This window comes from Leptonychotes weddellii, chromosome 4 (assembly GCF_054177405.1).
Source record: "Leptonychotes weddellii isolate Sample4059 chromosome 4, ASM5417740v2, whole genome shotgun sequence".
Taxonomy (NCBI): Eukaryota; Metazoa; Chordata; class Mammalia; order Carnivora; family Phocidae; genus Leptonychotes; species Leptonychotes weddellii.
In genome coordinates, this window is record NC_138372.1 from 66,916,228 (window position 1) to 66,939,982 (window position 23,755).

The 23,755-nt window shown below is 46.7% G+C and overlaps 1 protein-coding gene across 1 annotated transcript in view; it reads right to left on the reverse strand.

Moving 5' to 3' along the window:
* Positions 1–23,329: 23,329 nt before the first annotated feature.
* Positions 23,330–23,755, reverse strand: part of LOC102741354 (small ribosomal subunit protein eS6-like) — a 1,543-nt gene continuing 1,117 nt past the window's right edge. The window contains exon 2 of the mRNA XM_081818731.1: positions 23,330–23,639. Coding sequence (XP_081674857.1) covers positions 23,386–23,639 — 254 coding nt within the window. The 3' untranslated portion in view covers positions 23,330–23,385. The remainder of the gene's footprint in view (positions 23,640–23,755) is intronic.

Sequence of the window (23,755 nt, forward strand, 5' to 3'; positions counted from 1 at the left end):
ACCCTAAGTCCCTAGCACGTAGTTCATTGTCCCATGGCCTTTGCTTCCCAAGCACTAAATTATTATTATTATTATTATTATTTTTTAAAGATTTTATTTATTCATTTGAGAGAGCGAGAATGAGAGAGAGTACATGAGAGGGGGGAGGGTCAGAGGGAGAAGCAGACTCCCTGCTGAGCAGGGGGCCCGATGTGGGACTTGATCCCGGGACTCCAGGATCATGACCTGAGCCGAAGGCAGTCGCTTAACCAACTGAGCCACCCAGGCGCCCCCCCAAGCACTAAATTATTAAGAATTTCAAGATGGCAACCACAGTGCATTAAACCTCAAGGAGGGGGTCCTTCTGAGTAGGGGGCCCCATGCAGTTGCACTGGTCACTTACCCACGAAGCTTATTGGCAGCAGGAACCCGTGGAGGAGTCAGGCTCAAGGCAGGGAATCCAGTAGGAAGGGACAGGAGCTATCTGGGTGATGAATCATGTAGCTAAGGCAGTGGTGTGGGAATGGGGAGGAAGGGGAGACAGCAGATAGCTGGAGCAGGGGAGTAAGTGGGCCAGGGGTATATAAGGACACTTCCGAAGTGCTAGTGTGGGCAACTACTACTTTATGAAATACCTTCACAGGAATTTTATCATTCATTGTACAAAATAGCTCTGTGGAATATATATTTTTGTTCTTCCTTTTTATGGTGAGGAAATGGCTCAGAGAAGTGAGGTAATTTATTCAAGTTCATCCAGTCAGAAGACTTGGGACTCAACCCAAGGCGTTTGATTTCAATTGCCTACCTATGCACTCTGACATTTGGCCCCTCTGCTGCTCTTGATGACTGTGGTCTGGTTCATTCATTCATTCATTCATTCATTGCTTCATCGAGCAGATACCTGTTACATGATCACAATGTGCCAGGTGCTCACGTAGGTGCTGGAGATACATCTGTAAGCGAGCCAGACAAGACCTCTGCTCTCGTGGAGCGCACATCCTAGTGAGCCCAGGTGCCACATTTAGTCCGAGATTCCCATAGGGCTTTAAGGCCCGGGAGAAGCCATTATTTATTCTTCTCTTTTGTTTCTTGTCCCGGTTTGTAATGAATTAGAGTTTGATTAGCTGCAACAGAGCAATCATGACTACGGGGAGAGGAATAAAGTGTCCTTTCGACCACCCCTATCCAAAAGCTGGGTGTAATTAGAAAAATCAAACCCTAGTTCTCATCATCTCTACCTGGGCTGGCAGAGGTCTGTTTATTCTGTAGATAAATAATACATAATTATGTTATTTTGTTCTTATATTTAAATATATATATATATATTCAAATAATGTTACGAATCTCAGGCTAAGAGACTGGACACTTCTGATGAAGGCTAAATTTCAGAGTATTAAGTTGTTGCTGAGCCAACAGCAATGGTTCTGAATACTGTTCAGACGACTCAAAAGTATGGGTCAGGAAGGCACTTGGCTGGCTGATGACTCAGCCCCTCCCAGGGTCTTGTACCATAGAAGACTGTCAGGAAGGCATGTGTCAAATGGGGTTAGGATGAACCAGTTTTCCCCTTGATACACAGCCCCTGAACTAGAATGGCTGCCAGATGGCATGGGGGCTAGAACATGAGCACCCAGGGTATGAGGCAATCATAGGAAGTTTGGAGACTGCAATCCTTTTAAAGGCAATGAATGCTATGTTTGATAGGAAACAAAGTTATAAAAAGACTAATCACCAAGTGAGCAGTCATGGAGAACTCAAATCATCATTCTTGCCAGAGAACCTCCTGGGCCTGATGATGTTTCTATGGCCTGGCTTGTGTCAGAGACTCTGGAGGAGCGGAACATGAAAACATATGAGGCCAGTGGGCCCAAACCAGGCGATACATGTCAGCATGGTCCTTGGCTTCTGAGCAAATGGCCAAGAGGAGATTGGAAGAATCAGTATTGGTCTTGGAAGTTCTGGTCCATGGAAGGCCTGGGCACAGTAGTGACTCGAGGAGCCTGATTCAAACCAAGAGGCATCAAGGGATCGGGAGACCATCCTGGTACGGATCACTCCTCCCCTTGAGGACATCATCATCATTCTGGGCCCCGTGTGGCCGCCCATTGTGTACAGGAGGCCCTCTTGTTATGTGTTTGCTTTGTGAGGCGTAACTCCTCCTGATGGCCTTTCCTTCCGGGCCTCTTGGCATTGCGTTGCCCTGTTCTCACAGTCCCTCTCCATAGTAACAGACGCTTCCACTGAGTTAACACCTCAACCCATTAAGCTTAAGTGCTTTTCAAAACATTTTATCATTGGCTGAGTGTTTGTGAAGCAGCTTACCTTGGACTCCCGTCGGCTTCAAGAGGTTTTGTGCCTGTCTTGTATTCCCGAGGAGCTGTACCACAGACCCAGCACAGCTGGCACGTGGGACTGCACCCTTCCCTTCCCTGTCTCTCCAAAGAGCGTGGTGCCCCTCCTGGGAAGGCCGTGAAGGATTCTGATTCCGTCCTTTATGCCGCGGCCTCGCCAATTTAAACAGGGACATCATCCCCTTTAAGAACATGTTTTAAATTGTATGTTACATGGCTGGAATCTGCCCCCCAGACTCCGGCAGTGAGCACATGACTAGCTGAGTGGAGCTTTCCATGCTGCTCTATCGATTGAGAAACCTAATGGGCCACGTTCTGGGTTCTTTCTGAGACCCTTCTGATACCAAATTCTTTAACTTCTGTTGGCAGCCAGGCACCTCTCTCTGCCTTCCTGTTGGCATCATGATGCAATAGTGTGGCTACCTATCCCAAGAACGTAATACTCATTTATTAACATCTTGCTAAGATTACTTAAGTAGGCACAAAAGTGTTTAATAGTAAGTAGTATTACATAAGAGCCATGAATCTTGAGCAAAGTTGACCCATTCATGAGGCATCTCCAGAGACCCATTTCGATTGGTGTGCATGTGTAAGGGGCAGGGATAAGAAACATCGGAAGGCCATGATCAGTGGTAGATACAACAAATAAGGTACTGATTGTAGCAGAACCACCACATGCTCTGTTGTGATTTTCTTTCTGCACCTAACATAGGATTTGCAATATAATTTGCATGTTATACATTAGATAGGTAGATTAAGCAAAGACTTGAAAAAAGAGCTCTCTGATAAGAAGCCACCGTACATATTTGCAGATAAATTCCATTCATGAGGAGATTTTGATTTCAGGCCCTTCGAAGAGGGTTGTGAGATAGGGGCAGCATCTAATCTTGAGGCAGGTAGATAGTGGTGAGATGGCTAATCATGAATAACTTTAAAAGCAATCTGCGGCTAAGTGTGATGAGCTGCAAATCATCTCCTGGGTCTGGGCCGCGGCGGGGAGCGGAAGCCGTCTTGGCGACGGAGAGCAGAAAACAGAAGAAGCAAAGCTCTCCACATTCCTTCCCCCAATCCCATTCTGGCTCTTCAATTGTTCTGAGACCTAAGGTGCCTTTTTGGGAAGTTTCCTGGAGTCACGGAGAGCTCCACATCTTCCCCAAGCTGGGTGGGAAGCCGTCCCTCTGCTTGTTGCTGGAGCGGGGTGGCAACCTGGGAGGAGCCTGCTTGCTGCCCTCGACATCCCTGCTGCTATGTGGTCCAGCGACAGGGACGTCTGGCAAGAGGGCCGCTGTTGTCTAGGGCAGCTGGGCTTCCCCGAGCCCCGTGGCTTTGGAGACACCGCAGCAAAGAAGAGAACAGCCACCCTGAGTTTCTGGAGGGGCCTTGCACCGATGAGGAGAAAACCCAGGTCAGGAGGAGCCGGCAAGGAGGGAAGAGTGGTCCTGGGGCTGTGGGACTTCAGACTCGAGGAGGGGTGCTGGGCTCAGATGTGCTTCCACCTGATTGGAGGGCAGGGTTTGTGGTGGGAGCTGGTGGGCCCGGCGGTGTTTGCATTTTGCAAGTCACTCTTCGGAAAACCCTCTCCCGTAGCCCCCCAACTCTTAAGTGTGGCCTTGACTGTGTGAACCTACAACATTCCAATAGTATATTAATGACAGCTAAATTGTCATGGCACGGTTTCATGTTTATTTTGAGCGCTGCCTTTCGGCCACCCCACAGATTCTCTGTAATTGCCACACGATGTTTTCCTGCGAGCACAGGGCCACACGCCTGTTTTCACGTTCAGGTGTTTGTGTCGTGTCTTTACTCACAGGCCATGTTGCTGTTGATGGCGACAGCAGCTAACATTGACATAATGCTAGGGGCTTTTCAAATATTAACTTGTTTAATCTTCACAAAACCCCTCTGAGGTAGGTACTACTATTATTATTATTATTCCCATTTTACAGATGAGGAGAAAGAGGCACAGAAGTCACATAAGATCACATTCCGGTAAGTGGGGGAGCCAGGATTCATGTCCATTCTCTCCAGCTTTGCCATCTGTGCTCTTAACCACTTGGTAATTGGTCCATCATCTGCTTCTCGAATGCTGTAGGAGCATGAGTCAACGCTAACATTTAGAGTGTCCAAAGGTTGCGGAAATGTGTGTCAACCATAAATATTCCCATCCTTGCATGGATGGATGCCTTCAGACATTTATTGACCACTCACCCCCTGCCAGAGCACCGTGCTGGGGAGAAGACCAAGACTGACACGAGCTTACAGTCTTTGAAAAGTCAACAAATTAAATAAGAATCACAGTGATAAGTAATGAAGCTTATGCTAGGTAAAGTTTAAAATAACAGTAGCTAATATTTACTGAGCATTTTGCTATGTATTGCTAGGCACTCTTCTCGGGGCTTTTTGTGGATTCCTGACTGTGATCCTATGAGATAAGTGCTAGTTTATCCCCATTTTACAGATGAGGAAATGCAGGTGAAGTGAGGTTGTGTAATTGCCGAGTGGTACAGCTACTTAATGGTGGAGCCAAGACCATGGGGGAACACATCTGGAAGGTGAACCTAGCTTAAGAATTAGGGAGTCTAGTTCCAATCAACTGGCAAGCAGTGCTCATTGAGATAACCAAATACAGGAGGTTCTTCCTTCCTTTAGTCATTCAAAAGCATTTATCAAGTATCTTGGACATGCAACGCATCAAGGGAGGGGATGGCGGTCTGTGGTGGGTGGATACAGATACGGATAAGGTAGAGTGTTTGCACTTGCAATTAAGAAAATGTGATTCAGTAGCCAATACTGTGTTAAATATTTAAGGATATAAAGATAAGAATTGCTCCTTGGTCTCAAACTGATTAGCATTCTAACAGTGAGGGCAGGCAAGTTGGCTCATGCTTATATGCACAGAAGAGATGGAATGAAGGGCGCCTGGGTGGCTCAGTCGTTAAGCATCTGCCTTCGGCTCAGGTCATGGTCCCAGGGTCCTGGGATCGAGTCCCACATCGGGCTCCCTGCTCCACGGGAAGCCTGCTTCTCCCTCTCCCACTCCCCCTGCTTCTGTTCCTGCTCTTGCTATCTCTCTCTCTGTCAAATAAATAAATAAAATCTTTAAAAAAAAAAAAAAAGAGATGGAATGAAGAGTGTGGACTTAAGAAGGGAGGAAGCTGCACCCATGGCCCAGACTTTAGTACTGGAACTCCAACTATGTGACATTAAGCAAGCTGCCGACTTCTAGAACATTAGAAACAGAGGTCCGGAACCCTCACATTACAGACAAAAGTTGTCAGAAGCTAGAGAAATGTTTGAAAAACTGACAAATTCTGCTTCAAGTGTCCTTTCCAGCCCCGAAGATTGTATGAATCTTAACCTGTGAATAATTGTTGAATTTTTCAATCACACACAGTGTACATGTCAAGGCTTTGGCAATCTGCAGTTTTGGGAATACAGTACTACGAAGTATTCTCTGAGTCAGGGAGAGGAACTTCAAAGGAAAATGGAAAGCACAGCAAACATGAAGGAGATGCTCATAGCACTTGTGGGTATCTTAGGCAGGAGCTTGGAGGTGATGGAGGGAAAATGGTGGGACTGCCAGAAGCCACTGCTGGCTGGAATGAAGGAAGGCTGGCTGCAAGAAATAGCACAGGGCCAAATGTAGCATTTGGGAGGTCACGGAAAGGAGAAAAGGAGGAACAGGAGGAATGTTTTCCCAGGTTTAAACTGTTTTCCTATTCATTAACATAATGCCTATGTCAATTATCTGCATAAGTATGCCTTGGGCATTCTGTACTATGCTTGGATGCTTTGGGTAAATGGATGGGGAGAGTCTAATACCAAGTTCCAGAAACTATGGTGGAGGGCAAGGTCTCCAAAGCCTCCTACATGGAGAAGAATTTTTATGGTCTACTTGCACAACTAACCTTTAACATTCATCTGGAGCCTTTATTTCTTCCACAAGGACCCTCTTTAAGCTGGGCCCTGCTCACCAGCTAGAACTGGGGGCCAAGAACGCAGAGAGGAGTGAGTTTCCTATTCTCTTTAGACAGTGACTATAAGCTGAGCATCGTCAATGGTGGGGATGGAAAAACAGAGGAAGAAGTGGGGGAAGGAAGGCAGAGGCGCAAGGTGGGGCATTGCCTGGTAACTCCGATCCAGTTCCTTTGGGCTGTTTCCCTGGTTGACGCTTCTTTAAAAGCCATGCGGGTTCATTATTACGGTCCTTTTGTCTGTCGTTCAAGTCTTTACATGATTTGTTTTCTTATGTTCTTCTTTTGCCACAAAAGCAACTATGGTTCTGATTCCAAGCACAGTCACCAAGGAGCCCCCAAGGAGGTGGGCAGGGAGTGTCCCAGAAATCATCTGTCTTAAAGGATGTCATCTTGGCAAGACTGTCCTGTCTGTACCAGCCAGGGAGGAAAAAGCCCATCATATACACTTAGATTTAGACACGTTCTGAGGGAAGTTAGGAGAGGATGGGCTCTTCTGGAGAACCTTGCCTCAAGCCCTGAATACATTCTCTCGAGAGCAGAACATGGATATTTCCTCAGACCGCCAGAGCATTTTTGTGTTATCTTAATAGTATATAAAAGCTATTTGCTGTAATAAAAAATTACACCAGGCTTAGAGTCTGAAGACTCAGGTCTGAGATCTGGCTCTTCTACTTCCTAGCTCCGGCCGCATCGCCTCCTTCATAGCACGGTAATGAAGAGCAAATGAGGAACGTTATGACAACACATTGTAAACTGTAAAGTTGTGCAAATATTAGTTTGTTATTGTTACCTAGCAATACTCAGGGATTGTTCTTGTCTCTGTTTCAGTTAAGTAGCTAGGGTCTTCATAACTGGGGGTTTGGCGGGTTCAATTACAACGGAAAGGCGAAATTAGATGAGAGAGACTAATGAGGGTTTCCTTTTGAAGACCTAGGAGAACTCTACAGGTGAACCCCATGCCATTCTCCTGAACAGTTGCTTTGCGGGGGGTGACTACTAATCCCTTCTCACTAGGGATTGGGGGAGAAGGATTGTATTTAATACCAGGGATTGTACTGAACATCCCCAGGCCCCTACCCCAGAATTTTGTCTTGGGTGTTCCAGAAGGCTTGGCACCCTTATCAGCTCCTTCTCTTCCCACGGGCTCAGCCGTAGCTGCTTCGAAAGTGTCTCCCCTCTTTGGTGATCTTTCTTGCCCCTGTCTTCCAAACCTGGTCCCAATGTCTGCCTGGGCTCAGTGGCTGACCCTTGGCTTCCGTTCCAGTTCTCGCTCATCACCTCCTCCCTTGGACGTGATGCTTCAGAGTCCCCCTTGCTTTCCGGGGCCCTTTCCCCTCACATTTTCATCACCTGAGAGGGGAGGGAGGAGACTCAGTTCCATATTCCCATCTGGGAACAGGCTGCATTCTGGCGGAGGACGTATTTAGAAGTGTTCGGATCGAAGGGTCTTTTTATGCTCCCTAGCATTCACCAGAGTGCGCGCCCCGATGTACAGATGTTCAGGGTGCTCCTTTATGTGGCTGTTCTCCTGCTCCCTCGACTTTTCCACAGTTTTCCAGGCAGTCTCTTGGAAGCTCCCATAATTGCATCCTGCATTATGCTGCACACAGGGAGCGCTTCTTTCTGTCTGGGAGGACACCTCTGAGGCTCAGTTAGCCCTGGGAGCTTTTCCTATGCTGCACTCACCGCCAGGCCCTGCTAACCTCTACTACTTTCTTACTGGTGGTTTTCGGCATCTTCCCCGGGGACCTTTTCCTATGACCACGTGTGCCTAAGCTTCCAGATCCCCCCAGCAACTCATCTTGGCCTCGAGGATAACTTTCTTACATGCTGGCTACATTAACTTCCTGGTCTTGCCTCCATTTTGATACCTTTGGCCTCTGCTGAGGCTTGGGGGCGAATGGCCCCCGTGTCAGGGCTCACCTCACCAGTGCCGACGATCCCCCACCTCCCAGCGCCGGGACTGGTCTGCTCATGCTGTCTCCAGTCCCCACCGTTGGAGCTGGGAAGAAAGAGCTTCTGGGCAGGATGCCACTAGCAAGCCTGTCTCCCTAAGAACAGACCACTTTTCTCTCTAGTAGAAACCTACCCCTTCTCTCACAGCTGTGTGAAAAGAAGCCAAATGCCCATTCTTAATGTATAACAACTGAGGCTCACAGGCAAACTGCTGTTATCTCAGCAGGAGAGCAATTTGCAACCATTTAAAATCCTTTCACTCTTCCCTTCTCCTCAGTGTATGGTTATACACACACCAGTCCATATTTATTAGTGCAGATGGTGAGAAACTCCTCGTTGAAAGGGCTTAGAGCACAGAAGGAAATGCATTTTTGGCCTCACTCTGGCCTTATAAACAAGAAGGCTTGAATGATTTTAGGTTCCTGATTCTCGCCTCAGAAGAGCACAGTTTCCTTCTCTCCAAACACAAGAGGTTGTAAATTGGTAATTCATCTCAACCAAAGGCCACATGATGAGCAATTGTAGAAGTATTTTTTTCCTTGTTGTGCAAAGGAGGAACCCGACATCTGAGTGTGGGTTCCAGCTGGTGTTTGCCTTTTCACCATTTGCAGCCCAAAGGCACGGTCTTGGCCAGCCCTGGGCTCACAGTATACACCTCCTGCCTTTTACCTGCATCAAGGCCAAGGCCATCCGGGCCATGTCGAGAGGGAGAAGTCAGCTCAGCGTTTCCATGTGGCTTCTTCTTCTTCTTCTTTTTTTTTTTTTCAGCTAAAAAATAAATCAGTTCTAATAAAAACATTTATACTATATTCTTTATTGTCAGCTAATCCTGCCCGAACTCATTAAATGGCAGTGTGTGGGTTATTTGCTGTCAGTGAAATTATCAAAGGCATTTTTCAGCTCGGGCACCAGGAAAACATATGCTTCAATGCCAACTAAAACAATAATGAGGAAATGTTGTGATCAGTCTTGACCAGATGACCCTGCCCATTTTAGATTAGTTCTTAATTTCAGCACAAGGGTCATCCTGTGAATTCTTACAATAAGTCACTGCTCACCACTCACATGAAAAAGATGTGACTTATTAGAAAACTCACTGTACTCATTGCAGTTAATGAGATGTGGAAAGCTTTGTAATTTGATTTGCTGGGCCATATGTTGTAAAGGGATACTGCTGATTTCATTCCTCCGTATTTAATTTAAGCAGTATGCAATACCTTCTTCATATGGCTACTTATATAATAAAAATTAACTTGGGGTATAAAAAATACACCATTGTGGGGTTTATTACTTGGTGTGGTTCAGTTTCAAGTGTTTTTCATGGAAACATCTGTAAGTAATGTGTGTGGGTCTAATTTTAAATCCCGCCAAATATTTTCCATTTAACATTTGGTTTAACTGACAAGCTTGCAGAGGTGGTTTTCAGAGTTGTTGGTAACAGATATGTACAGTATTCCCAAGGCAATAGCCTTTTTTTTTTTTTAATGGCCGACAGATAACAGTAATGCAAAACTTGGTTTTTGACCTTTTTACCATTTCAGTGCATATGAACAGCAGTTCAGAATGTAGGCACTTCTATCTCTTAAAGACCCAGCTGCGGTTTAATCTGGTACCCCCTAAAAATAGTTACCTTGGTTGTGACTTTTGTTTCAACATCTGTGGGTGAGGACACGGGTTGCAGATTCTCTGGAAGGCTGACTGTGGGAAAGGGACCTCGTTCAGGACAGGGGCCTGCTTCCCCTCTGGAGAAATGGGGAGGGAGGAGAGGAGGAACAGGGCTAACAGTCTGAGAAATGGGCCAATGCCCGAGGGGGTCTGATCCTCAGGAGAGGCTAACAGAACCACAGTCTCTCTATTTTCCTATTGTTGAAAGAATATATTTATACATAAGAATATAAATATATGTGTATATATTCTTGCCTGACTCTTAGGAGGCACCCAGACCCCCTGGACTATCCAAGAGTCTGGTCAGCAGCTGGTCTGTAAAACCACAAAACGAGGACGGGAGGTTGCCGGATAAAATAAGAGAACCCCCAGTTGAATTTGAACTTCAGATAAACAGCAAATATTTTTCAGTAAAACTACGACCCGCGGCGTGCTGCACTTTTGCTTGCTCAGTCGGGCACCCCTACCACCGGCCGGCCCGGCCGCTGGTCTGACTGCGTTCCATTCCCGGGCCCGCAAGCCTGATCCAGGTGGTGCGATGCGGACGGCGGGCGGGCAGGAGCCACAAGCGCCCCCTCCGGGCTGGGGGCCGGCTCCGCGCTCCGCTCGCAAACGCGCCGGGTCGCACCAGGGCGTCGCGGAAACGCCGACTCAGCATCGGGGCGGGCACTAGGCGGGGACCCCCAGAAAAATACCGAAACCGTCTCCATGGCTGCCTCTGAAGTAAAGTGGTGTGTGTGGGAAGAGAAACTCGAGGGGAAGTTCAACCACCAACGCAGAGGTGTGGAGTGAAACCTCAGGGAAAACCGTCGGTTTTGCTTCAAGGGAATTGAATTGTGAAACTCGCGTTGCGAAATTCCACTCGGTCGGATTCTGTGAGAACCGAAGTTTGTTTTAATTGTCAATTAAAGCGAATGGGGCCCGGGTGCCCGGGATCCCGCAGGAGTGGGAACCGGCGGGGGTCCGATGACAGGGCCGGCCACTGGGGGTCAGGATACGCCCGCCGAGTGTCCCTGCTGCGGGCCGGACTTTCCCGGGAGGAAAGCACCGGCTGCCCCGAGAAACCGCGGCCCGCCGGGGAAGCTGATGAGAGATGCACCTAAGGTGTCCCCGGAGCCCGCCTCCTCCCTGGAGTTCCCCCGCAGCCCTGATTTGCCAGGCAGATCTAGGCCCGCACTCGTCAGGTGCTAAATTGCCTTTATGAGAGCCAAGCAGGCTTGCCGATGACAACACTCTGATAACAAAAGAAGTGTGGCCTTGTCGGAGATTTTGTGTAAAAGGAAATGGTTCATTTGAATTCAGAAGGAATATTAAATCAGGGCAGGGAGATCCAAGCCTTGGATTTTCTGCCTGATGACTTGCTTCTTAGAACTCACTTAAGAAAAAAGACGGGGGGGGGGGCGGGGATGAAAAGGACACACTCCCCCCAAATATCCAACCACGGTTTAGTTTTTGTTTGCCGCTCTTGTTTTCTTCAGAGCAAGGTTGCCTTCGAGCTCACCCTGGACGGCAGCGGCAGAAAATGAGATTCCCCTCACTGAGGGATGAGAGAAGAGTTAGGGGATGGGGGAGCCTTGAGGGACTGGGAATCCGCGAGTCCGAAATGTTTGAAAGAAAAAAAAATCTTCAGTGGTTTAAGAGCTTTACTAAGACACTTTAAAAAAAAGAATCAAAATTGGCCCCTATTTAAGAGCGTTGGAGATCCAAATACAAGTCCCCTTTCTTTCACCAACGAGGCCACCTACTCATTCTATTTGTCTTTAATGCTTAACAGAAATGCCAGATTCCTGGTCACCCAACAGGAGTCTTACACCAACTCTATGATTTTTTTTTTTTGCAAAGAGTAATTTTTTGTTAAAGCCTCACCATTCTGTTCCTTTCGGTGATGGCGCCTTTCTCAGGACTTGAATGAGAGCGAGAAATGTGTCATGTCTTTCAAGTGGGCCCAAGCGCTTTTCAGTGGCAGAGCGGCTTGGTCTGGGAGTGAGGTTAAAGGACTCTGACAAACTGCGGCTTATTTTAGAGACGTTCTATTTTGCACATTCATTCATTTGCTCATCCAACCGACATTTATTGAGCGCTCAGTGTCTGGTGCAGCGCTGGGTGCGAGGGATACAATGTCGACTCGCACAGAGTCATGGGCTCATCTTCCAGGAGCTTGGGGTCTGGTGGGGAAGCGGCCAATGTGAAGGGAGACGGAGGTTATTCTACTGTATTGGAAAAGGCACCCATCTTGTGCTCTTGGCCATCTGAAAGATGAGAAAAACCCAGGTTGCTCCAAATGGTTTAATGAACAAGTGGTATATCAGCGATAACAGCCAACGTCCAGTTTAATTTGACAATGGCAGGTACACATCCTCGCTGGCTGACCCCTTCCTTTTTGTGGGGGTCCATCTTCTCATCCAGTGACCGGAAGTGTCCTGTGAAGCCACACCCTCTGCCTGCAAACCAATAGGAGGAAATGGGGATGGGGGCGGGGAGCGAGCCGATCACTTGTTCTGTCTGACTTTATAACCAGCTGTTGAATGGCTTGACGTGGCACTACTGTGAGAATGGGGAAACCGTTCTTTTCCTTCTGGAAGGAGGAGAAGCCAGAAGTTTATTGAATCTTTTCTAGGCAACTTATTTTATTGCATTTTTAATTTCCTCTCTTGCATTAACATGACCCTTTTCACTGGCTTCCCACGCCTGGTGCTTAATTACTTATCATTAGCAATGTACACGGGGGCCTTGCTGCATATTTATAAATGTGATCATTAGTACATAGAAAGACAAAGGCTTCTTTAAGACTGTCATTAGTTATTCTGTTTTCATGGAAATGTTCATTAGGAGAAACTACCCACCTGGTTAAATAATTATAATTAAGAATTGGTAATCTCCTTTGCATTTTTAACTTGATCTTCCGTCGGTTCGTATAAAGGTAAACAAGCCTTTTTTGGCCAGTATTCTATCTTTCCTTTTCACAAGAATTGTCAACAAATACAGACCCTTTGTCTTTAACCCATAGGTGGTGACCGATGTGCCTGATAGATCGAATTTGTGTAACATGGCCATTCTCTAAGCCCATTAGCCAGGCATGGAATGGCGAGTCAGGGAACAGAGTTAAGGATCTCTGCTTGCTTTTCTTTTCTGGACTTCTGTCAGTGGTGCAAACTGAACTCCAGGCCTCTAACTCCAGACCCTCGCCAAAGGGTCTCCTTTAGCTCCTCCACCTCAGAGACACCAGGCTGGGTGGCCACTGGCCACACCGTTCCTTTGGGTGTGCCAGCCAAGACAAGTGGCAGTTGGATGGCGGGTGTGTTTGTGTGTCAGCCTCCAACTCTTTCTGTGTCTCTGACTAGGGGTAACCGCAGCAGTGTTCCGGCCGTGGCCCTGACAACGCCCAGCGGAAGGGAACCCACAAGGAGTCTTCGAACTGCTAGCGAGCGGCCCTGAGGCCCATACAGCTGAGCTGTAACAAATGAGGTGACAGAAGCACAAGGAGAGGAAAGCGTGGTTATACTGCTGCCCACTCCCCTCGGCCCGGGCTGGTCCTCAGCGAGCCGCCGCCCTGGACCGATGAGACCACGCCAGTGATAAACCACAACTGTGGGAAACACTGGGTGGGGGCATAAATATCATCTGTAAACAATTAGGCAGCCACTGTTCATTCAGTGCCGTTTTGAGAAGCTAAGGAAGTCTGCAATCAGTTATATCTCCAATTACCATAAAAATATATTAGCCATTCATTCATTTATTAATGATTCATCAGTTAACCACACATAATGAGCAAATAATTAGCAGAGCTGTACGGTTGCCAAAATTGAAGAAGTGTTGGCATTTTAAAGATGAAAGGTTGCATTTATGCAAAAGTCTGGTGATGATAAAGTTAATATGGAAGATAATTATAAAAGTGGCTGTCCTATATTGCAGACTGAGGTACCACAAAACTTGCCTAATTGAACTGAAATTAATATTCTTCCAAAGTCTGCGTGTTGCCACACACAAACTGCTGAATTTCTCCCGAAGATCTCCCTTCAGTAAGGTGCACTGCACAATACAAGTTAATAAAATGCCAGACAGCTAGACTGTGTTCTTTGTTTGCTTGGTTCAGGGCCTCGTGGAAAACAATAAATTGCATTCATGTCAGCTGAGGCCCATCCCTTTGCTAATTACCGTTTGGTGCTGAAATGACTTCTGTGAAATTGGGAGCATGAGGAAACATACAGCCATACAAGGGAGGCTTTTCAGAGTTTTGCAGTAAATGTGAGATAGGCCTCAGGCACACAGATGTTAAAACAGTGAATTCCCCCACAGATTACACTAATGGAAACCCTGTCAGGGTAAGTCAAATCCGGGTCTGTGGTCAAAATCTAATTAAGGTTTCTGTACTTAAAAAGAATATGAATGCCTGGGGGTGGCGATGAATGTATAAGAAACTCACTTGTTTGTAAAACTGTTAGCATGAATAGTAAGTACCGTGGGGCTGTTACCTGCCATGTAACACCTGTTTTCCGAGGCGCTCTCTGTGTCGCCGCCTGTTATCAGGGCGGGTTATTTCGGAGGTCAGCGAACTCGGCTCAGGCCGCCGCGGCCTCCGGTCTTTGGGGCCTGGTACGGGCCATGATTTGAGGTCACGGATGAAAATGGATCCTTAGAAGTCTCTCTGGAATCCCAGAGGATGCTTTGCTTTGCCACATGAAAACCACCCCAGATGATTCTGCCCAACTGCCTGGCGCCACGGAGGAAATAGTTCTTGCTGAGGGTGTGGGGCCGGCCAAATCGTCCCCTCGTGGGGAAACAAAGGGTCGCCTGCCTCCCCGGACAGCTGCAGCGTGCAGGCGCGGCCCGGCTTCTGAGAGAGGAAATGAATTTATAAGGCTGCAGTCTCTTCATTTTCACCACGCACAAATTTCCCCTTAAATACTTAAAAACAACACCCAGAGCTGGCTATACCTTAAATTTCGAATCAGTGAAATCTTAATCCAGTCTGTTGCTGAGTCTGAGTTGTTATTAAAGAAATAAATTTGAAACAGCAAGTGGTTTGAGAATTTTTGAATTTAATTATTTAAATCTACTTAGGGTAACTCTCACGCGCTATTTCAGTTTCCCATTGAGAACATGAATTCTGGGAAAGGTATCCCATGCAGGGCCCTGGAAATATTAACTTGCATGTATGACTGTGGGCTCAGCCGTCGACAGACTGTGCCACCCTCCTCCCCCCCGGCGAGCAGAAGAAAGGAACGCGGAGATTCTTTTTTTCTCTGTAAATTTCAGCCAAGCCGTACAGGACAGATTTTTTTCAAAGAACGAGGGAAGCAAGTCCTCTTCCTTCTTTCGACTTCTCTGGCCCTCTCCGGATGCGCTCTGTTTACGTGCAATCATCTGACCCGCTTTAGAGAGTAGCAGTGGGGTATATATAGTCATTCACTGAGCAGAGTCAGGAGGCTAAAGGTAAAGAGAAGTGATAACCTGGATCATTGAAACCACCAGTGACTTATTTCGGGTGTATTTTGGCCGAGGGTGTGTCTGGGGCCTGATTTTTGACATTCTCGAAAATGCATCTTTTGCCGTGACTGTCCCCGGGGTAAGAGCTTCAGGCTTGGGGTGGGACACCTGGACCTTTGGGTGCCACTTGGATCCTCAGGCTTGGAGAGATTCTGCTTCATGATTAGGCCCCGTGGCGCTGTTACCTTCGTTCTGAGAGCGAAGGCTACCTTCCTGCTCTGAGCAGTCCAGCTTTTTAAGGGCGTCCACGTTGAAATGTGGGAGCGGGGGGAAGGGCGAGATTTGGGCACAACCTTGTGACTTTACCTTTCTCTCCATTTCACCAAGATTTGGGGATGGCGCACCATAGGTTTGTTTTGGACCCTGTGAGCAGGGGTTAAGTTTACCAGACACCTTGTGAAGAATTGCTGGAGATTCAGACTTGAGTCAGAGAGAAGCCCAGCGTCCAAATTATTCCTGTTTTCTGCTGGCCATTTGATAGTCGTCGGGACTTCGTTATTAGTCAGAACTGCCAAATGGAACTTTCCCACACCCAACCTGAACTAAGAAGAGGATATTGACTTGGAGTGATTTCTAGATCCAGAGTTCTATTTTTCCGCTCAGTATAAAAAATCTTCAGAGAAGCCAAAATCTTTCAGAAAAAAGCAAATCTCAGCGTGGGGCCGCCTTAGCCTCAACCTCTTCCCCAGTAAATGCAAAGGGTTACAGAAATTGCATGTTTCACAACATTCAGAGGATGGTAAAACCACGTGAAAGAGCAGAAGAGCACTAGATGAGGGGTTTCTACAGGAAGTAAGGTCCAGTGGCTAGTAATGGCTCAGAGGTCAAAAGTTTCTGGGTTTATGTTTTTAATAACAGAAGCATAGACTTATAGCTAATTTCGGGTATTTAATTTTTAAAAAATCTACCCACATTTATGAAATGACTCTCCTTTTCCAGGTGCAGTGCTGGGCCCTAGTGCAGAGAGGAAACGTCATGGTTCCTGCTCTTGGGAGGCTCTAATTTCTGCTCCGGGAGCAGGCACTCAAACTTCATGTAGCCAAATTTCTGCATCATTACAATGCCTAGCATGTAGGAGCCCAATAAATGTTTGTTGAATGAATCGATCTCTTAAAAGGGGAGTGTCATGTTTCCTGTCTTTCTAAGGAGTTATTGTGTGTGAGCTAGAGAGTTAACATTTATAACTCATTTTATGCCCCGACATGCTTTATAAGTACAAATTATTAAATATCATCATAATAAACTAGGATCCTAAACAGCCAGTTACATTTTCTTATGAAGTTAGTGACATTTAGATTCTTTGTTGGGCAGATGGTGTCATATTGCACCTGTTGGAAAAGTAGGCATTTTGGGAAGGGACATTAATTTAGGACTCTTTATAATATAGCCAAAACTCTGGGCCCCTTAATAAGTGTATTTGTATTGTTTCCTGAGGAAGTAACATGGCTGACCTAGCTCTAAATTTTTATTGTTATTTTTTTTTTTCCCCTCAACACCAATTCTTTGTATCGGAGCTTCTGAAATTAAAAGACCATCATTTCTTAAAGCGCTAGTCCACATTTCTTCATTTCTGGTTTTTCTCTTTCCCTTTCTGGGTTGGCTTTTAATCCCAATTTGTTCTCGGCCTTCTCTCTCCTTGGCATGTTTCTCTATTTTGTGTCTGTCTCTCCTCACCCTTTTCTCTTCCCTGTCTCCGTCCTCCTCCCTCTCCCTCTCCTGCCCAAGACGTGTCATTCCTCAGGGATGGAAGCCCCTCAACCCGCCTCTGAGCCCAACTGCACTATGGTCTGGTGGGGTCTCGGGAGCAGCTGCTTCTGCCTGGATTTCTAAGCTTCCATAACCCGCCCCTGTCTTAGCCGGCGTCTGGCCAGGAAGCACTGTGGCACCCAGGACGACTTCCTCACCGCTCTGCAAAGGCCATGTTTGCTTCTTGGCCCTTTGCCCTTGTTAATATGTTGCCGGGAAGCTGCCCCCTTCTAAATTGCGTGTATCTGTTGACCGTGTCCTCTTTGAAACTGTTCTTTGTTCCCCTGATGTTCATCTCTCCTAAGCTCCCACTGACCACTGTGTAGCACCTCTTTCTCTTGTAGCCTATAGTTTGGTCTTCGCTTTCCCATATAAACCCTAAGCTGTTTATAGCTACAAAAAGACACAGTGCGGATTATGTACCAGGCTGTGTGTGAAGGTGCGTCTCATTTCATCTTCATGATAACCCTATGATGTAGGCATTATAGTTATTTCTACTTTACACATCAGGAGACTAAGACCTAGAGGGCATGGCTGACTTACCCAAGGTCATATGGTTCATAAGAGATAGAACTGCTGTACCCCCACGTCTCCCTCCGCAGAGAAGGACTTACTCGTCCAGCTGCTAGGGGTGCTGCTGCCTGAGAGCCCTCAGCTGTCGGCTCTCTCTCTGCTAATTGCCTCTGCTTAAGTGAGCTCTTCACCCAAGTCATGCCTCTTCACTGGGGCAGCCTGTATCCAAAGATCGGCTTTCGGGGGAACAAAGGTCTATCCATCTCACCCCAACTCGGGACAACTTCCACGTGCAAACCAGCTTCAGAGCACTCTATGAGGTTGGCTGAGGCCTTTGTTGTGACTGTATCATAGCCCAGCTTCTCCCTTGGCCCAACCCTCTTTCCTTCCCTTTGCTTTCCCTTCTACAATGGTGATCTCCTAGAGCGTGCACTAATACATTTCCTGTAAATAATTTTTTGATTCAAAGTCTAATTCTCAGAGAACCCAACCTAAACCGTTCATACCAGTAGTGGTCTGAGGAAGGAAATACTAAGATGGGATTCTGGAACTTGATCACCTGATAGCCACTGGTAATGAGGAGTCCCATCTCCAGGGGTAGGTGGAGCAGTGATGGATCCTGGCACAAGGTAGCAGTGGTGGACTCAGATGGTGGAAGGGAATGTGCTAGTGGGTGAAGGTATCGAGCATTTGAGAAATATGGGGAACTAGTCATTGTAAGAACAGTGGTACTAGATGGCTATATTGCTGGGGGCAATTGATGCTTTGGAAAAAGAGAGTAATTAGCTAGCAATTAAAGGCTCAGTGTGAAAAACACAAGGCTTCACTGATTGGGTATAAAGTGAGCCTCCTCTCCTGTAGTTGGCAGAAAAAGTTGAAGATCGGGGCTAGAACTTAATCATAAGAGTAGAGGAGTTCCAGGGGAGGTTGAATGTTCAACCTAGGTAGGTGTGCTATGCCAGGCCAGGGTTCTGATGGGGAAAGAGGAGGACCTGAGATAAGAGTTGATACATTTGAACATCTGGAGTCTCCAGATTCCCCTAAACCCTCTGGGCCTAAGAAGTGGCCTACTCCTCTGTGTTAAAGACTAGCACTACACTCCTCTTTTGCTTGACACAGATGCAGAGGCCTCAGTCTTGCAAAGCAAATGTGTCCCCTTCTCTTCAAGATCTGTCCCCATATCCCCTCTCCTGGCAGCCAGATCAATAAGTAGGATTAAATCACAACATTGCCCAGCTGGGGAAGTGCTGGTTCTGCTAGGGGAGGAAAGGTACTATGCCTTGAAGGAACTGTAGGATCTAGCCAACAAGTACAGGCAGATCTGGGATGTTATTTGAGGGACTAGATTCTGGGAGTACTGGATCTAGGTGGGTGGAATATAAAATTATATAAGGAAGAATTTATTGATATGGGAGCATTCTCCTAGGATACAGGATGTCTCATAAGGATCCTAGCATGCTGCCAGTATTCTGCTAGGATGGCTCTCAGAAACTTGGAGAAAGTAGTAGTCCACATAAGATGAAGTAGAAATGAATTACCATGACAGTTGGTGGGAGAAAGGATGAAAAGGCTCAAAGAAATGGGCACAACAGGGTGGAAATCCCACCTACGGTCAGAAATCCCACCAAATGACCAAGTTCGGTGGGAGAGCCCGGAGATCAGACTGTACACATTATGAAATGCAGTTCCTGGTCTACTTTGGGATTCTGCCTATTAGTCATCAAAGGGTTATAAGGCTAGAATTGTCCATCATAAACTGTTTTTTGTCAGACCCAACAGGTCATAACGTTAAGTGGGTGAACCCAGAAGTAATCCATTGCAAGACGGAAGGGGTGCACTTGGGATTGGACGTAAGCAGGGCCAGAGGGCACCAGTAGATTGTGTGCTCAGACCCCATGTCATCATCCACCACCATTGCACTGCCTCTCCCTCAGTGCACACCACTGGCCGCATGGGGGTCCCTTATGACTAGTTGATGGAGAATATAAAGGGCCTGGTTTGGTTTATGAATGTGTTGGCTTGGCATGTGGCTGCAAATCAAAAGTGGATTGCCATGCACTAAAGCCTACTCAAGGGTGACCTTGAAGTCACCAATTAGTGGAAATCCTCCCTATGAGCGTAGCTTCAAATGGTGTACCTGCTCATCTACATTGTGGGGAAAGAGAATATATATAAACTCATGAGCAATGGCAAATGACTTGACTGAACGGTCAGGAGCCAGAAGGAAGAAGATTGGAAGACAAGGAGGTCTGGGGGAGAGCCATGCTTGTGGGGATGGGCATGAAGTGTGAAGATCTTGGTATCACAGGTTAACATCCACCGGAGAGCATCCAACACCAGAAGAGGCATTAAACAAACAAGAAAATAGATTGACTAGGCCAGTTGACATCAACTAGCCACTGCCATTGATCAGCATAGTGCTGGCCCAATGGGTGCATAGACTCAGTAGCCACGGTGGAGGTTGGAGGCTAGACCTGGGTCTCACTCACCAAACTAATATAGCTATTGCTGCTACCAAATGTCCAGTCTGTCAGCAACAGAAAGCAACCCCGTATATGGTATTATCCTTTGAGATCGCCAACCATCCACTTGGTTGCAAGTTAGCTACTTTGTTAGGAGGGGCAAAAATTCATTTTAACTCTGAAAAAATCATATTCCAGGGTTCGCCTTTTCTGCCTACAGAGCCTCAGCTGGCACCACCATTTGCATCTGAGGGCTTGGAGTATTTGATCTATCAACAGGGATGCTGCATCACATCATGTCACACAGGGGACCTACTTTATGGCAAGGGAGGTACACCAGAGGAGACATGGCAGTGAGATAGCACTACCTAGGTGAAGCTGGTCTGCCAGCGTGATGGAATGGCCTGTTGAAGGCGACACTGAGGTACAGGCTGGGGGATGGTACCTCTGCTTATCATGACCCCCAGTAACCCACTTGAGCACTTTGTACCTCCCTTCCCCACAGCTCTGGGCTCTGCAGGCTTAGAGGTCTTGATTTCCAAAAGCAGAAAGCTTCCATCAGGGGACATAGCCAATGTCTCATTGAACTCTAAATTATGGTTACTTGCAGGACACTTGGGATTCCATGTGTTCAGGGACCACCATCTTAGCAGCAGGATTTGACCCTGACAAAGAAGAGGTAGGGCTCCTATTCCACAGCAGAGGCAGGGAGGCCTATGTTTACCACTTAGGCATCTTTAGGTATTCTCTTACCCAGTGTTGATGGTAAATGGAAAATACATCAACCTAAGTGGCCTAAGAAGAGGCTCAGGGGCTCAGACCCCTCAAGGATGAGAATCTGGAACATTCCACAAGGTAAGCCACCCAGACCAGAACAGGAGCTAGCTGAGGACGAAGGGAGTCTAAAATGGTCATTAGAAGAGGGAGATAAGGGTATCAGTTGTAACTGAAACCAATTGCAGATGTAGTTGGCCTCAGATACAGCAGTATGCGCTGTGTCTGCAGGGCTGGGGCTGGTGGGAATAGATACTGCTGCTCCTATGGGCTCAGCTTCTTTGTCTTTCAGGCTGCCTGACCATTTGGCTCAAAGTTAGTGCTTCCATTTCTGATACACCAGGTTAGGCTTCTGCATGGCCTTTATCATCTCTCCATAGCCTTTTCCTCTTATCTGAAGCCTATTATTCATCCATTGAACGTTTATTACCCTTCTACTATGTCTTAGGCTTTGTTCTTGGTACAGAGAATGAGAAAATGAATAAGAGAAATAAGACATGGCTCTTGCCTTTGAGAAAATCATAGTCAGATGGAGGAAAAAGATACTTAACTATTATTATAAGTACTATGGTAAGTGGAATGGTAGAGATGAGTGTAGAGGAAGGATGCCTTATCCCATCTGCTGGTCAGAAAGAAAAGTCAGTAATGCAGTTTCCAGGAGGAGTTGATGCCTGAGCTTAGTTTTATCGAGTAAGGGGAAAAAAAAAAAAAAAAAGACCAGGGTGCAGTGGAAAAATATTCCAGGCAGATCAAAGGTACAGGACAAGGTCAGGGAAAGCAGGGTCAAAAAATGAAGTCTCTCTCTTTTTTTTTTTTTTTTTAAGATCTTATTTATTTGACAGAGAGAGAGACAGCAAGAGAGGGAACACAAGCAGGGGGAGTGGGAGAGGGAGAAGCAGGCTTCCCGCGGAACAGGGAGCCTGACGTGGGGCTCGATCCCAGGACCCTGGGATCATGACCTGAGCTGAAGGCAGACGCTTAACCGACTGAGCCACCCAGGCGCCCCCCAAAAATGAAGTCTCTTATATTCTACGCAGAGGAGTATCACGTTCATCCTGTGGATAATGTGGGGCCCACGGACAGGTTTCAGTGGGGAACGGGGTTCTAATGCATCTTTCTGTCTTCTCTCTCTGGTCTCCTGCTGGTAGCTGCCTCTCAGTTCCCTGGAATGCAGCTGCTTGAGTGTCTTTGGGTCACCGTACATGACACCTTACAAAAGCATCTTACACCAAAAGACGGTTCAGTTCTGGCAGATACTAGTGAAGTTGGCTGCTAAAAAGACATCTTTGAGGTCACTACCTGTTGGTAGGGTCTGTAGCACTGAAGTGGGTGGTGCCTTTTCAGCCTTTCCTTATTGCAGAAAATTGCCTCATTCCCACCCCCCACCCCCCCCATCCCCTCACCACGGCCTCCAGCTATTTAAGACAGCAATAGCCAAAGGCATGGCAGGGAAAGTCAGTGATTGATAATGGGCCAGAGTTCCAGGAGAACACTGGTTCTTTGAGATAGCCATCCAGAAGCTCCTGCACTTTATTGGTGCTTGGAGAGTCCACACTGGTGTGGGCTACTTTGCTGAGTCATTTAAACTCACTGGTGATCATTCTGAAGACAGAGAATCCACATGAGACTACCACTCAATTCGAGTTCCTGAACCCAAGATTTCAGCATCCCAAGGGAGCTTACAGAAGGCAATGAACTTTCATGATCAGACAAGATTGTATCCAGTGATGAACTGATAGGCAAAGAAGGAAAAATGTCAAGACAGATCACCTTGTATTAGGAAACAAGAAGACATGTGAACTACTTTGCCAAAAAGCTCCTGACCAAGTTAAAAGTCAACACCGAACTCCAGGTAGAATTCATTGTTCTGTGTCCATGAACTCATTGTGGGGTAGAGGTCATCTTTGGCTTCTTGGTTGTTTTATTCACTAATAACTATACAGAACACAAAATGATGGATCGACAATGAGATTAAGAGCTAAGGCCAGTCTACCCAGCAGGAAAACGCTGCTTGTTTGCAGAAGTGTGGTATTATTGAAAAATTATGTCACCAAGATGTCCCACATGAGCCAGCGGTTCCAAATTAGGGATCCATAAAAACCTCTAAGAACTGAACAGTTTGTATCCTGGGTCAGCACTTGGTCTTTCCTGATTTCCCATCTAGTCTACATAAATCAAATGCCAAATGTATCCCAACATAGCCCAAGGTATCGCCTACATACTACACACAGACACTCAGGGCCGAGTGGCTGAGATGGTCTGCTAGTGAAAATCAGGTTTGAAATCAAGCATCATAATTGAGAGACACAGGGCACCCTTGAGAAACTGGACAAACGCTTAATACAGCTAAGACTGTATATAAGACAACAAAAAGGGAGTGCTATAATCAACAGTGTGGGACCATCCTTTTGTGAGTAGCTTTTTTTTTTTTTTTTTTGATGTCTGATCTTATTTATTTGTCACTCATAGAAAATCTCATTTTTGACTGGACTCAGACTTAGAGGTAGAAGCTCTCAGAGAGGACAGCCTCCGTCTCTTGGCAATCTGTTCCTGGCGTTTTTCTTTGGCCTCCTTCATTCTCTTGGCCAAAAGTTTAGCGTATTCTGCAGCCTCTTCCTTACTTTTCTTAGTGCGCTGCTTCTTCAAAGCAATACGCCGCCGTTTGTGCTGGAGGACACGTGGGGTAACAAGACGCTGAATCTTAGGCGCTTTGGTTCTAGGTTTTTTACCTTCTTTGTTTAGGGGCTTTCTCACAACATACTGGCGGACATCATCTTCTTTAGAGAGATTGAAAAGTTTGCGGATTCTGCTGGCTCTTTTGGGCCCCAGGCGACGAGGCACAGTA